This window comes from Mustelus asterias, chromosome 12 (genome assembly GCF_964213995.1).
Source record: "Mustelus asterias chromosome 12, sMusAst1.hap1.1, whole genome shotgun sequence".
Classification (NCBI taxonomy): Eukaryota; Metazoa; Chordata; class Chondrichthyes; order Carcharhiniformes; family Triakidae; genus Mustelus; species Mustelus asterias.
This window is the reverse complement of record NC_135812.1, coordinates 93,107,845-93,123,162: the sequence shown is the minus strand read 5'-3', so window position 1 is coordinate 93,123,162 and position 15,318 is coordinate 93,107,845. Positions and strand designations below refer to the sequence as shown.

The 15,318-nt window shown below is 43.8% G+C and overlaps 1 protein-coding gene across 2 annotated transcripts in view; it reads right to left on the bottom strand.

Annotated features, from left to right (window-relative positions):
* Positions 1-8,769: 8,769 nt before the first annotated feature.
* The window catches only part of slc39a11 (solute carrier family 39, member 11), a 757,783-nt gene continuing 751,234 nt past the window's right edge, over positions 8,770-15,318 (bottom strand). For both annotated transcript variants that reach the window (XM_078225647.1, XM_078225648.1), the window contains exon 9: positions 8,770-11,148. In XM_078225647.1, coding sequence (XP_078081773.1) covers positions 11,070-11,148 — 79 coding nt within the window. In that variant the 3' untranslated portion in view covers positions 8,770-11,069. The remainder of the gene's footprint in view (positions 11,149-15,318) is intronic.

The window sequence follows — 15,318 nt, the reverse complement described above, 5'->3', positions numbered from 1 at the left end:
ACTTTTCCTGTCCAGGGTAATTTGCGGTAGACCAGGTACTTTCCTGGTCCGAAGATTGCTGTGACCTACCTTCAAATTTGAGCAATACACTGCGAACAGTGATCCGATCAGGATAGCCACTCTTCAGCAGGATAGTTTTGATGCGCTCTATTTCTGCATTAAGCTTGCGAGGGGAGCAAATTTAAAAAGCATTTGGATGAGTACATGGATGGGGAAGGATTAGAGGAATATGGGCCAAAAGCAGGCAATTGGGACTAGCAGGGAGAGCACCATGGTCGGCATGGACTGGTTGGGCCGAAGGGCCTGTTTCCATGCTGTACTGCTCTATGACTGGGCCCTATTTACAAGATCAGTGATAAGGCCAATCGCATTGTGTGGAGCAATATGAATCCCAATGCGTATATGAACCAGTGAAGGTAAGCTTGCAGTAGGCCTGGGGACACCACATGGTAACACCTCAGCCAATCAGAGCCAATTTGTGTGCCTGCAGGATATCAATTGAAATTTGGCATTCTCTTTTCAGGATTAATTTTGCTTTGATGCAACATTACACCATTACAATAACTGTACTGTTAATGAAATCTTGTCAATATCTGACTGTGGATGGAGCTGGAGATGTCCTGCGAGGTAAGTGAATAATTCCAATGGGTTTGGGTTTGAGTTTTCTAGCCTCATATTCTTTAAATCCTTGGAGATCTACAAATGGCAGAAGGACACATGGGGCCCAGTACTGAACGAGATTGCAGATAGTGTGGGCAGGATTTTACTGCCTCGCCTGCCCCGAAATCAGGGTGGGCGAAGGTCGCAGAACGGCATTCTCCTTTGGCCTCGGGTGGGATCTTACGAGCCTCGGGCAGGCGAGGCAGTAAAATTCTGGCAAATATGTCAGATTGTTTATGTAGTTTGAAAAAAAAAGGCATCAGTATTACATAGATTTCAATAAATTGATTTATTCCCACAATATTTTCCCAACAATAGTTGTGTTACAATTAGTACTAGGCTCTCTTAAATCGTTAAGGCATTGACTGTATAGAAATATTTTTACATTCGCACAAAGGTGGTCGACTGCAGTAGATACAAGGCTGGCATTTTCGATGTTAAATGTGTTACTGCTCATAATAACCTATCAATAATTGCTTCAGTAAAATGGAAATGTGATTACTATCAGTGACCTAATTACCATATTGGCAAATAAAACTTTAGTTCGGCATGTAGGTCCAGGGAGTGATCTGGAGCAGAAGATTAAAAGTTTATAACGTTTATTTATTAGTCACAAGGAGGCTTAATTCACACTGCAATGAAGTTACTGTGAAAGTCCCCTAGTCGTCACACTCCACCGCCTGTTCGGGTACACTGAGGGAGAATTTAGTATGGCCAATGCACCTAACCAGCACTTCTAACCACTGTGCCGCCATTTTAATGCTCAGGTTTTGGTACTCTTGGATTTTATAGAGAAAAACAAAAGAATTGCATAAGTTTAACATTTGTGATCCCCTCTCGGGAATGGTAGGAAGCTAATGGTTACTGGAAGGTTGGGCAATGCGAGGATGTGACTTCACCTCACCCACAGATCAAACTCAGTGTCATCTATCCACTCCCAAGTTTCAAAGTAAGGTTTTATAAAGCACCCCCTGTCACAACAGGTTTTAAGAAAAAGAGAAGTATGAGAAATGCTTCTTCACTTCATTGAGATATCTTCATCTATCCCTCTTCTGATCAACGCTAGAGTTGATTATTAATAAAATGGTAGCCAGGTCAGTAACACAAATTGCCATCAAATGAAAATGTGAATATTCACCGCATTCTGTGGTGTCGTGGCTGCAATCCCACCCGTGAAAGACACGTGACGATTACCTGAATTTTTAAGGTGACAAAATATTTGGACGAGGCAAATGAAAACTTTATTTTTGCACATCTTTCCTTAACCTTTAACAGGAAGATTCAGAAAGTGTAGGCAAAAGCAAAATACCGCGGATGCTGGAAATCTGAAATTGAAACAGAAAATGCTGGATAAACTCAGCAGGTCCAGCAGCATCTGTGGAGAGAGAAACAGAATTAATGGCCGGTATTTTACGACGTCGCTCGGTGGAGGCTCGTAAAATCCCGCCCGAGGCCAACGGAGAATTCGATTCTGCGAGCCCCGATTCCGGGGTGGGCGTGGTGGTAAACCTCCGGTATATGTTTTGAGTTTGAACGGCTCTGAAGTGCTATACAGACTCAAAACGTTATCTCTGTTTCTCTCTCCACAGATGCTGCCAGACCTGCTGAGTTTTTGCAGCATTTTCTGTTTTATTTCAGAAAATGTAGATTTTCATTTGGATTGGGGCAGATATGTGGGGTCTCTGTTGGCTCAAAGATGCCACGTTTGATGAGGGGAGATTCAAATGGGCTCACTCCTCTTTGGCAGACTCCATAGTGCAACGTCATGTCTACTGAGCTCCAAGGTAGGATTCAAGATGGACCCAGATGCTCACCCATTGATGGCCTCTGGAGGGTTAAGACATTTCAAAGGGGCCTATGGTTCTTCTGTTTTCCCTATAACCCTGCAAGACAGTGCCCTGAAGCACAGGGTCATTCTAACAGACTAGCAGCAAGAAACCTATCAGTGCCACACAGTGCTGATAAAATTCCAGCAGGAGCTGAAACACATGTGGTGGGGTGTGTCCCTAAATTGAATACTTCTTCACGAGGTGAGATTGTGCAATTCATATCAGGCAAAAAGAATCTCCACCCGTGTTTGTTTCTCAGCAGTTTTGTTTAGAGGTTTCTAAGTATTCTGAAGAAGAAAGAAACATTCGTATTCTTATAAGCCTGATTTATATAAAAATACGTATTTACAAAAAAGCAATACACAGCCAATGGCAGAATGATGTGGAGATGCCAGTTTTGAAATGGGGTGGGCACAGTACGAAGTCTTACAAGACCAGGTTAAAGTCCAACAGGTGAGGAAGGAGCAGTGCTCCGAAAGCTGGTGACTCCAAATAAACCTGTTGGACTTTAACCTGGTGTTGTGAGACTTCTTACAATGCCAGAATGAGCTGAATTGTTTAATTAACTATCTGGAGTATTCTGCACATGTGAGTAATTTAGATGTAGACTGAATGAGTTGATCTTCTAAATGTGCTTCCTGACAAAAAGATTAACCCAGGGATCTGGTGTACAGGTACACAGGTCTCTGAAAGTGGCAATGCAGGTGGAAAAAGTAGTCAAGAAGGCATTCAGCATGCTTGCCTTCATCAGCCAGGGCATTGAGTTTAAAAATTGGCAAGTCATGTTGCAGCTGTATAGAACTTCAGTTAGGCCGCACTTAGAATATAGTGTTCAATTCTGGTCGCCACACTACCAGGAGGATGTGGAGGCTTTGGAGAGGGTACAGAAAAGATTTACCAGGATGTTGCTTAGTATGGAAGGCATTAGTTATAAGGAGAGGTTGGAGAAACTTGGTTTGTTCTCACTGGAACGACGAGGTTGAAGGGCGACCTGATAGAAGTCTACAAGATTATGAGGGGCATGGACACAGTGGATAGTCAGAAGCTTTTTCCCAGGGTGGAAGAGTCAATTACTAGGGGGCACAGGTTTAAGGTGCAAGGGGCAAGTTTTAAAGGAGATGTGTGAGGCAGATGTTTTGCACAGAGGGTGGTGGGTGCCTGGAACTCATTGCCAGGGGAGGTAGTGGAAGCAGAAACGGTAGTGAGTTTTAAGGGGCGTCTTGACAAATACATGAATAGGATGGGAATAGAGGGATATGGTCCCCGGAAGGGTAGAGGGTTTTAGTTAAGTCGGGCAGCATGTTCGGTGCAGGCTTGGAGGGCCGAAGGGCCTGTTCCTGTGCTGTAATTTTCTTTGTTCTTCGTTCATTCAGCGTCTGTGTGGAAAAATTGCAGGTGTGTTTCCTTTTGAGTTTATGTCAAAATAGAGAGAAAGTTGTGGGGGTTGTGCCAAGATGCACTCCTAGCGGGCGAGTTCCTCTGCCAGGAGCACACATTCAGAAAATCAGCCCAATTATCCAAATATCTACTCAGTGGAAGGAAGATCTCCATCATGGCTCTACCTTGTATCTTTTGCAACCACCATCCCTTGGGTTAACAGTGACCGTTTTGGCCTCACATTTCCAACAATAGAAAAACAATTGCTATTACAGTACTAGCGTTCTCTTTGCTTAGTGAGAACTTCAATTTTTTTTCTTGTTGTTAGTTTACACAAACCCTCACCTATGGCGTGACAGTTACTCTTTAGTGCATGTCTTTTGGTCTGGCATCTGGCCAGGGCAGCTATCTGTTTACCTTCATATTCGCCTGGAGGGAGAAACCTTCAAGCATGGGTTCTTCTGCTGCATTACATATATAATTACTTAAATTTGCCTGTAAAGAAAGTATTAACTTGCACCCAGGTTACAATATTTCATCACACACGCGCAAACAACAAAGCAGGGCATCCGAAGGTGACAATGATTGTTAGGCCAGAAGCAATTAAGATAAACACTTTTTATTTCAACGTTGGAGGAGTGTGGGACAATTCAGTGGAGAACAAGAGATTACTTTCACTGCGGAACACAAGCGGAAAGATAGTGCAGTCGTGAGTCGGGCGACTGGTCTGTGGTCAGAAATAAATTAAATCCCATTGCCACGTCCACGGACAGCAATCCCATTTTGATTACAGGGACTTGGGGAGGTTTGTGGTGGGTTGGTGGGGGTAGATTGCATTCTGTGACCCTGTCTACTTTGCCCATGAAATTTGCAAGCCAGTTTCTTTACGGACCAACATTTCGGGATTTTCAACATTTCAACACAATTGGTGTATAAGGTCCTGGTCCTGGAATGTAAAAATGTAATTTGAACATAATTATACAATCTGATCACCGAATCCTTCAGGTTAAGAGTATTTGGTCCTACACTGAAACCACTATGAGGGGTTCGCAATTATTTATTTGATGGGTCAATATCATTTAATTCTAAATGCATGCATCTGGCTATCTTTTGTTTGCCTTTAAAATGGGAATGATTAGGTCATTGCTCTGTCAATCGTAGAATCCGTACAGTGCAGAATGAGACCATTCAGCCCATCGAGCCTGCACCAACAACAATCTCACACAGGCCCTACCCTCATAACCCTGCTATTTACCCTGCTAATCCCGCGACATTAAGGGGCAGTTTAGCATGGCCAATCAACCTAACCCGCATTTCTTTGGAGCGTGGGAGGAAATCCATGCAAACACGGGGATAACGTGCAAATCCAACACAGGCATACCAGATGCCGGAATTGAATCAGGGTCCCTGGCGCTGTGAGGCAGTGGTGCTAACCACTGTGCCACCGTGCCGCCCCAATCCACAAAGCAAGTGGGGACTTTCGTGGGGTATCAAGGGACTAACTTGATTTTAATTGCAAGAATTAAAATGACAAATGCTACTGCCAATAACATGCCAAAGTCTAGCAATTCATGAGCACAAATAGTGTGCATTAGCTCCAACGCATTGGAGGCAACATCAGTGGTCACATTTGTGCAGATTAATCATTTCCCTTTTAAGGGCTTTTGCTGCTTTGATTGCTGATGAGAGCGTTCAGGTCAGAGACGTTCCCACAACTTCAGCGGCATCTGTGCAATGCACCACTGGCTGAAAGGGTAATCCTCCCTCACTGCCACTCAAAGAAGATGTCGATACACATCTTGCACATTGCAGCGCTCTTGTAGCAGTGCCGAACAGAACCCGTGAGGGAGCCCGGCTTTGCCAATTTTCCATCAATCTCACTCGGGCCTCCACTTGGTAGCTGGTCCAACAAGGTGAGGTCAAAACTAATTTTGTCAGCAAGAGTGAAAAGAGGTCTGTGTTCAGTCTGCTGCCTTGTGGAATAATGTGTTGGAACATCACCAGGCAAACTCTCGGGAAGTCACCCAAGACAAGCTTACACTAACTGATATTAAAGTGGTTTTCCTTCAGGATGGTAGGGGATTAAAAAAAGAGCTGGGAAAGTTTAGTTCATCTTTGTAGTCTTGTGCTCTCTTTCGTTTCCCAACACTCTTTACAAATTTGCAGGGGAGACAGAGCAAAGGGGAAAGAGGGGGCTGGCAGAATGGACTTTCTCCACCCATGCTGTCCAATATAATGGGGGTTACTAGAAATGAACTTGGATTGAATCATGTGAGCTGAGGATACCTGTTTAATACTGCAAATAATGATTAGGTTTCCATCTTAAATTTACTGACTCAAATTGAAATGTTAAACATTACTCAGTTTCTGATTATTTGACAATGATTGGAGCCCACACTCTCAGGGACACTTACAACCCCCTCCAGTCCTTTATTTGCCAAGTCACTGAATAAGGACCAGAAGTTTTTCTTAACAAAAAAGTATTTAAAAACAGAAGCTAACAAAAGTATGCTGTGCACACGGAAGCAATGAGGTAATCAGAACCAGACTGTAGACTTCAAGCAACAAGACAAAAAAAAAGGAAGTGCTTGCGTTCGTGGACTGACATGCCAATTATTATCCTGGGCTTAGGTGACTTCTATACCCCTACTGAGTAGCAATGCTATTCCATCTCACTCGAGTATTAATCAGACTGAGGTTAAGGGAAGGTGTTGCAAACAGCACAGTCAGATCAACGATAGAGATGCAATTGTGATGAAAACGGTCTAAGGTTGCTCCAGATTCTTCCAAATATTGTTCCCACACTCCATATTGCAGTGGAACAGCAGTTTTATTCATTTGGCCCCCATGTTCCTATTTATTACTAACTAGACCCTGAACCAAAAACTTCATGGATACCTGTTGAGATACCCTTCAAGTTTAAATGAGTCAGGGACACTTTGATCTGTCTAAATTTTACTGCAATTATCATTGCTCCTGAGATCATTAACAACTCGAGAGTCTAGTCCTGGAATCTTGTGCCTTAAATCATCAAATAGAATTTGAGTTCGTCCATACACTGTTATGAAAGCCTTCTTGCAAACAAGCATCCAAGTCCTGAGTTAGTCATGAAGGAATAAATTAATGACGGTTGTTTTCGGGACGAAAACCAAGCTGAATCAAAGTAAGATGCAGAGCGAGTCCAACAGGGGACATTGAGGTCTCCAGGTTTTAAGAATGCTGCTCAGCTTATGGGATATTAAAAGCTCTTTCTTCCCGGTTGTAACCGACGTCAAAGGCTCCTTCTCATCTGGCTTATTTCATTCATATAGTCAGCGATGAATTTAATGCTGAAACTTCAGTGCTACTTTGGAAGAGTACATAACATGAAACAGGCAGTGTCGTCTTGGTAATGTGTGCCCAAAAATGAAGGACCTCATGATGATAGTGCTTGCATCGAAATAGTAGAAAGCTTATTGGTTTCAGTATAATTTGAGGTAAGAGCACAAATGTCCTTCTATTTAAAAGGCCGTGCTGAAGGATTTCACAATCTACCCAGTCGTCAGAGCGACGTTTAAGAACAAGCTATTTCAGAATCCGAGCCATGTATCTCCCATTTAAAGGAAGATGCACCCAAAGCTTTGTCGGTACAACTCTGAACCCCCCCGCTGCGATAGACATTCCCACTGGATTGTGTCTTCAGGCAGGTTCTTTGCATTGCAACAGGCTCTTTATCTTCAAAGTTATGGTAAAGCAATGATGTGGAGATGCCGGCGTTGGACTGGGGTGGGCACAGTAAGAAGTCTCACAACACCAGGTTAAAGTCCAACAGGTTTATTTGGAATCACGAACTTTCGGAGTGCTGCTCCTTCATCAGGTGAGTGGAGAGGTAGGTTGAGGGGTGATCTGATAGAAATCTCCAAGATTATGAGAGGCATGGACAGAGTGGATAGTCAGAAGCTTTTTCCCAGGATGGAGGAGTCAATTACTAGGGGGCACAGGTTTAAAGGAGATGTATGAGGCAGATTTTTTCCACAAAGAGTAGTGGGTGCCTGGAACTCGTTGCCGGGGGAGGTAGTGGAAGCAGATACGATAGTGACTTTTAAGGAGCGTCTTGACAAATACATGAGTAGGATGGGAAGAGAGGGATATGGTCCCCAGAAGGGTAGAGGGTTTTAGTTCAGTCGGGCAGCATGGTCGGTGCAGGCTTGGAGGGCCGAAGGGCCTGTTCCTGTGCTGTAATTTTCTTTGTTCACAAACACGGCATATATGGACAAAGACACAATTGCAAGATAATTACAGATTGGATTTGTCTTGCAATTGTGTCTTTGCCTATATATGCCGTGTTTGTGAACCTACCTCTCCACTAACCTGATGAAGGAGCAGCGCTCTGAAAGCTCGTGACTCCAAATAAACCTGTGGGACTTTAACCTGGTGTTGTGAGACTTCTTACTATGGTAAAGCAGAGAAGATTAATATTCCCCCCGCCCCCCCCAACAAACCACCATGTCTCCCCACCAAACTAGTTCTAAAGTTTTAAAGTTTATTTATTAGTGTCACAAGTAGGCTTACATTAACACTACAATGAAGTTACTGTGAAAATCCCCTAGTCGCCATACTCTGGCGCCTGTTCAGGTACACGGAGGGAGAATTTAGCATGGCCAATGCACCTAACCAGCACATTTTTTGGACTGTGGGAGGAAACTGGAGCACCCGGAGAAACCCACGCAGACAGTGACCCAAGCCGGGAATCAAACCCAGGTCCCTGGTGCTGTGAGGCAACAGTGCTAACCACTGTGCCACCGTGCTCTGATCAAGCCATCATAGGCTACTTCTGATAGAGCCAAAAACAATTTATGTGTTCAGTTTCAGGTCAGTCAGAACCCAGAGTTATAGCTGGTGAGACCGAATTTGAAGACAGTTTCATAATCACCTGACAGTTTTAATTTGGTGATAAACATGGAACAGATTCCAGGAAATATCTATCTGAGGCCTTTCAAAGCTGAATACAACATGCGAGCTTTGCTATTTGAAATCAGAAATATTTGTCATTTAGGAAAACAATACCAGATCTACCAATAAGAAAGATGATGGGGTGAATTTTACCGTCCCACCCACCACGGGAATCGGAGCGGGCGAGGGGCGGACCATGGAATGGTCTGTTGACCTCGGGCGGACGGGATTGTCCGGTTTCGGGGCGAGCGAGGCCGGAAAATCCCAACTGATATTTTAGTGAGGGAATCGAGATAGGAAGCAAGAATGACATGAGCAAAATTAGTCAGTGGGCGGGTGGGCTGAACTTTCCGAGCACTTCCGAACCTCAAACCACCAGAAGGGCTTGTCAGGGTTAAAAAGTTCAACCATTATAATTTAGCCAAAATCTGCAACGAGTTTGTTTTTCTCTTCCCTTTTTTTTGTTTTGTTACAATGCCAACAATGTTGGGCCAGAACAATATCTTTCAATAACCTTTTTATAATTCACCTCATTACAGTAGTTATATATTTACTTCAAAACAAACATGACATTGTGTGCCTAAGTGCTGTTTAAAGCAAGCAACTGGTCAAAAGGACAATGATGTCAAGTTCTGTAAATGGGTGTGTGTGTATGGCATGAATACAGTTAACCTCGCCACACACTAGCCCATTGTGTTCAATGGGAAATGTTCAGTGCAACTCCAAAGTTCTGGCTGATGTGAAGTTGTTTTTGACATTTACTTTCTTTTGTGTGGGCCTGGGAAAGACTCAACTGCAAATTTTATTGCCCCCTTCTAAATTCCTGGACATCAGATATTGTTTGATTGTTTTATCACCCGCTCTTGCGATATTCTCTGCCCCCGTTTGTTTACTACCTGACATATTAAAAAGGATCATGTTTTACATTCGCACTTATCCTGCATCATTGCAGCAGCCAGCAGTCTGGTAAGTAAGTGGCTGCAAAGGTCACTTACAGCTAGTTGCAATGCCAATCTCTCTTTGGAACCATCCAATGGACACTTCTACCAGCTGATGGGGTTCCTACAGTTGCCAATGATGCTGCCATCTCATTGAGTGTGATCTGGCTCCAGGTTGACCTTCCCTTGGCACCTAGTTGGCTAGAGGTTGCCTTTGACTGCCTCTGATACAAGGCTAGCTCTAAACTAAGCAAATCTGATTTCTAATCTGGAAATCTTGCATTTTTTTTACAAGGCAACTTTAGATTTCGCTCCTGAGGTAAAGTGCACTGGAAGTGCTTGCAATTCACTTCAGTGGGAATAAAGCCAGGCGTTTATATAGGGGAGAGGGGGAAAGATTCAACAACTTAAGAGTTGGCCCCTAAAGAGGTGTCATTTATGAGTTTGTAAATTGAAAATGACACATTTAAGAAGGCTTCTTAACGCTTGATGATGCAGTCATTGGTGGCAATATCTGGGTATGGTCACTGCAAATAACCCAGAATTATCCAAATTTTTGAAGATATCACACACTCACTGATAATGGCTGGCTAGAGGATGTAGATTGTTTTTAGGCCGAATGAGACTGTTGAACTTGCCAGCAAAATGGGGATCAAGTGTTTCAGTTACTTTTTTTTTGCTAAAAATTATAAATAACAAAAATACCATATGTTCCATATTCTACAATGAAAATAACGTCCTTCAAAAGGTCATCATGTCTGCTCTGTTCTTAATGCAGTGTCTCTTTGATGTCATGGGGGAAGCTTTCCTGTTTTCAGTGACGGAACATAACAGTGAGCGGCTCTGAACAGGTGGTCCTTGAAGAATTACATCACTCGTTATGGATTTGAGAGAGGACACAGTGGGCTTTGGTGGAACATCAAACTTATTCCACTCCTGAGTTAACGTTGATGGATGTTTATAACTGCGATACTTATCACTGAGGGAAAAGGGGCTGAATCACCAACGGCCTGCGACCGAAATAGAACCTTGCGATTAAACAGATCATAGGAATTCAAAAACCGGGAAACCTGCAAACCAGGAGCAAGCGCAAAACAATCAAAGAGGCGGGGCAGTCGAGTGATAACAACAACCCCAGAAGGGAAGCTGCCCCCCCCTTTCGCCGAGTCACTATCATTTCTCAACGAGAGCAAGTTATTTGCGGCGACCCTGAAATTAAAAACGTCGTACGATGATTTGTAAAAATGAAAATGCAACTTTTTTTTTCTCCTAATAAAAAGGAATTGAAATATTGTTCCCAAACCAATTTCTTCAGCAAAATAAAATCCTGAGATTAGCCAAGGCCCACATCGAGCGACATCATCAAGACGAACCCTACGATGGAGGTCCAAGATGCCAACTTGCCATTTCCACTGAAAATGAAAGCAATTCTGTCAGTCTTTCTCACAATGCTTCAGCTGACATTACATTCACCGACCTTTAGAATGATTCATCAAATTCAAATAATGCTCAGTACTTGCCTTCACCTGTACCTGCATAACTCAGCCATCTGTATACAAAGGTATCTTAGACACGTAGCCAACAAAACTTGGGACTGGTGTTCAAGTTGCTTTCGGTGGGAGTTTCTTAAAGGCAGGAAAGGAAGTAGCGAGGTGAACAGAATTTTCGGAATGTGGGTTGGGGGGGATGGGGCAAAGGAGATTGAAACCGTGGCCATCAAGTGAAGAATTGAGGGACAACACAACATTGATTTATATAGGGATGGGCAACAAATGCTGGCCAGCCAGCGATGCCCATATCCCACGAATGAATAAAAAAAAACACCCTTGACTGTCAAGTAACATCCCAAGATGTGTCACCGAACAAAGTATGGCATCGAGCCGCATAAGGAGATAGGTCAGATGACCAAAAACGTAACTAAAGAGTTAGCTTTTAAGGAGTGTCTTAAATAAAAAAAGTGAGGTATAGAGGTGGGGAAGAAGGGTATTCCAAAGCTTGATTTTATTTGATTTATTATTGTCACATGTATTGGTATACAGTGAAAAGTATTGCTTCTTGTGTGCTATACAGACAAAGCATACTGTTCATAGAGTACATAGGGGAGAAGGAGAGTACAGAATGTAGTTTCACAGTCATAGCTAGAGTGCAGTGAAAGATCAACTTCAGATAAAGTAGGTCCATTCAAAAGTCTGATGGCAGTAGGGAAGTAGCTGTTCTGGAGTCTGTTGTACTTGATCTCAAACTTTCGTAATATTTTCCCAGTGGAAGAAGGTGGAAGAGAGTATGTCCAGGATTTGTGGGGTCCTTGATTATGCTGGCTGCTTTTCCGAGGTGGCCCCGGTTGATTGACGGCACTATTGGTGAAGGAATTAAAATTGGGGATGCAGAACAGGCCAGAATTTAAGAAGCCCAGATATCAGAGAGGATTATAGGGATTGAGGGGATTATGATGGTCGGGATGGGCAAGGCCATGGGGGAAACTAAAAGCACGGATGAGAATTTTAAAATCGAAACTGGGAACCGATGTAGGTCAGTGAGCACAGGGGCGAGAGAGGAATGGGACTTGTTGCGAGTCAAAGCATTCACAGCAGAATTTTGGATGATCCCAAGTTTATGGAGGATTACACAGATGCCCCATAGGTATGGGTAAGGAAGAAGGATCGGAGGAAAAGGTAATTGCAAATTGCCAGGACACAGAGCTTTCCTCATGTCTGATAAAAATGCAGCCTCTTTTCATGTGTCTAGATTTTGTTTTTATGATAGAATAATCATGGAAATTACGAGTAGAAAAAAAAGGGCAACTTTAATGATATTATTGAACTTCAATACAGAGCTTGGATTATGGCAATACCATAACGCATTTGTACAAGGCTGGTTCAGGCATTTGCGATTGCAATGTCCACCTCGGGGCTCTGGGGCCTGTATCTGTGCCCTCATTTTTAATGAACGCCATCTTGTATTTCTTGTATTACAGTATTTCCATTCTTTAATGATTTGGTTCATTTATTGCACATAATCAAGCGTTGAAGCCCCCGTGAACGCACTCACAATTACAGCGTTTTGCCATCGCACACTGATTTTCAGGCTGCATTGAAAATTTAGGCCCCATTGCGTTCGCTTAAAAAAAGCTTTTGGCTCCTTTACTGATTCTGTAACACCCTGAAGTCTGATTCCTTGAGTTCACTATTTCACGGTGTTAAAATGCAGGGAAGCCGGCGGTGGGGGGGGGGGGGGGGGGGGGGGTGGAGGGGGGGGGGGAGGGGGCGGTGGAGGGAGAAACACGGACGTGTTCGATGAACAGGGAACAGGAATGGCAATATCTGCCTCGCCAAACTCAGTGACTGACGAAAGACCTGGCCGTGTTGATAATTTGAGTAACGATGCATAACTGCCTGTTTTCCACCCAGAAACTCAAGACAGACTAACTGAAGGGAGGAAGAAAGAAAAGCCTGCAGGTTGAGTTGCTCAATCTGTGAACCATCTAACCTCAATTGTCCAACCCAGGCAGACAAGTCCATTATTACCATTCATCGCTTAAGGCGACTGTTAAGAACATGAGCCGTCTTTCTTTGGGATCTTTTGCAGCTTTCAGGCATTACTTCGACAGCTCAGTTGGAAAGTGCCCCAGTGTCTGTAAGGCACACCCCACCCCAAAGGGCGAGTGACACCACATTCACATGTGGGGGGGGTGGGGATGGGGGCATTTGTATGTGAAAGTATGGTAATGAGCCAATCAGGCACTGTTCGGCCTGCTTCCACATTCGATTAGCTGGACACTGAAATCCAGGCACCAGCCTCAGGCATATGTAATTTATCGCAACTCGCAAATCCCTCCGAAGGATTGGAAAACAAGGAGCAGCTTTTTCTAAGGAAATTTGCGATTAATCATGTGACCCTTGGGAACAATATCTGCAAATCACCAGGTGTCCTAGAGGAGCAGGGACTTGATAATAATGTCAATGATGACCCACGTCCAAGTGCCTGAACACTATCAAATACTATCAAGAAAGACAGAAAGCAGGGAACACTAAGGACAGAATTTTTACTTATCCCTGGGAATGGGGGGGGGGGTTCCACTGCCTCTTTTGAGGGGGTGGGGGGTGGCGGTGGGACCAGAGGCGGCGGTGGGACCAGAGGCCTGGGGGATAGGGCTGAGGCGGTGAGACAGAGGATGGGAATAAATGACCATATGGGCTGGTGGGATAGGGTGGGGAGATCTTGGGAGAAGGAGAAAGGTCATGTGGGGCAGGGTTGGGAATGGGCTGATTGTGGAGGCGCCGCGAGAGGATTTGGGGATAGGTGTGAAGGCTTTTACCTTCCGAATCCACCCAGTCTACACATTGAAGAAGCTGTCGGGGTTGCCCAGTGCTTGCAAAAACCAGACAACTGGAATTGAAGGTGAAAAGCATGAATGGCCAAGAGACCCGCAGCCTCATTTTCATATTTGAAGCTGCAACCCACCTCCTTGGATTAGGTTGGTTTCCCACCCAACATCTGGCAGCTGGAATCGCGGGCTTAGCTCATGAAACAGATTTCTGAGCCTTTAACAGCAAACCATCACAAGCTCTCCCCCGCCACCCACCCACCATCACCCCAGATATGCCCTCAGAGTCACTCAAACAATATTCTATACGTTCTAGTTTTTCTATTCATTTGTGGGACATGGGTGTTGCTGGCCGGCCAACATTTATTGCCCATCCCTCGTTGTCCTTGGAGGGTAGTTGATAGTCAACCACGTTGCTGTGGCTCTGGAGTCACACGTAGGCCAGACAAGGTAAGGACGGCAGATTTCCTTCCCTAAAGGACATTAGTGAATCAGATGGGTTTTTACGACAATTGACAATGGTTTCATTGTGAGTAAATTCTTAATTCCAGATTTTTAAAAATTGAATTCAAATTCCACCGCCTGTCGTGGCGGGATTTGAACCCGGGTCCCCAGAACATTAGCTGAGTTTCTGGATTAATAGTCTAGCGATAATACCATTAGGCCGTCATCTCCCCAAAGATGTTCAAGAGTATCCTTAATCCATAACAGAGACCAGCAGCTGAGAATGGTTTGCCCACATATGCATCTGGCCAGGAAATGGCCTTTCCAAAGGCAAAGCTCACAGGAGAGAAAAGAACAAAATAGAAGTTCTTTAAAAAAAAATACACCATTAAACAATTTAGACCCAAGAAGTAATTACGGAGAACTCTGAGCAAGGGCAGAAATAACTGTACATCTTGTATTCACTAATCTAGTGCAACAATCTAAAAGGAGCAGATAGTTGGCATTGACCACAAACATCTTGCTTATGACAAAAAAGTGAAATATCATGGTGCTCTTAATGATTGTAACATTTAAAAGGTACATTACTTCCATTCAGTGCAATCAACTTAACACTTCCACATAGTGTGATGGATAAGACTTGGGAATCGTTAGCAGGTGCCTTGTAACCTTTCCCTCCCCCTCCCATCTATATCCCATGCCATCACTCTGTTGCTAAGCTTGCCAGAGCTTTAGATTAATTTAAATTCAAATCATTCAAATCTCATGTATATTATAGATATCAACAAGAACTTGGCAGAGAGTTCCAGGCAAT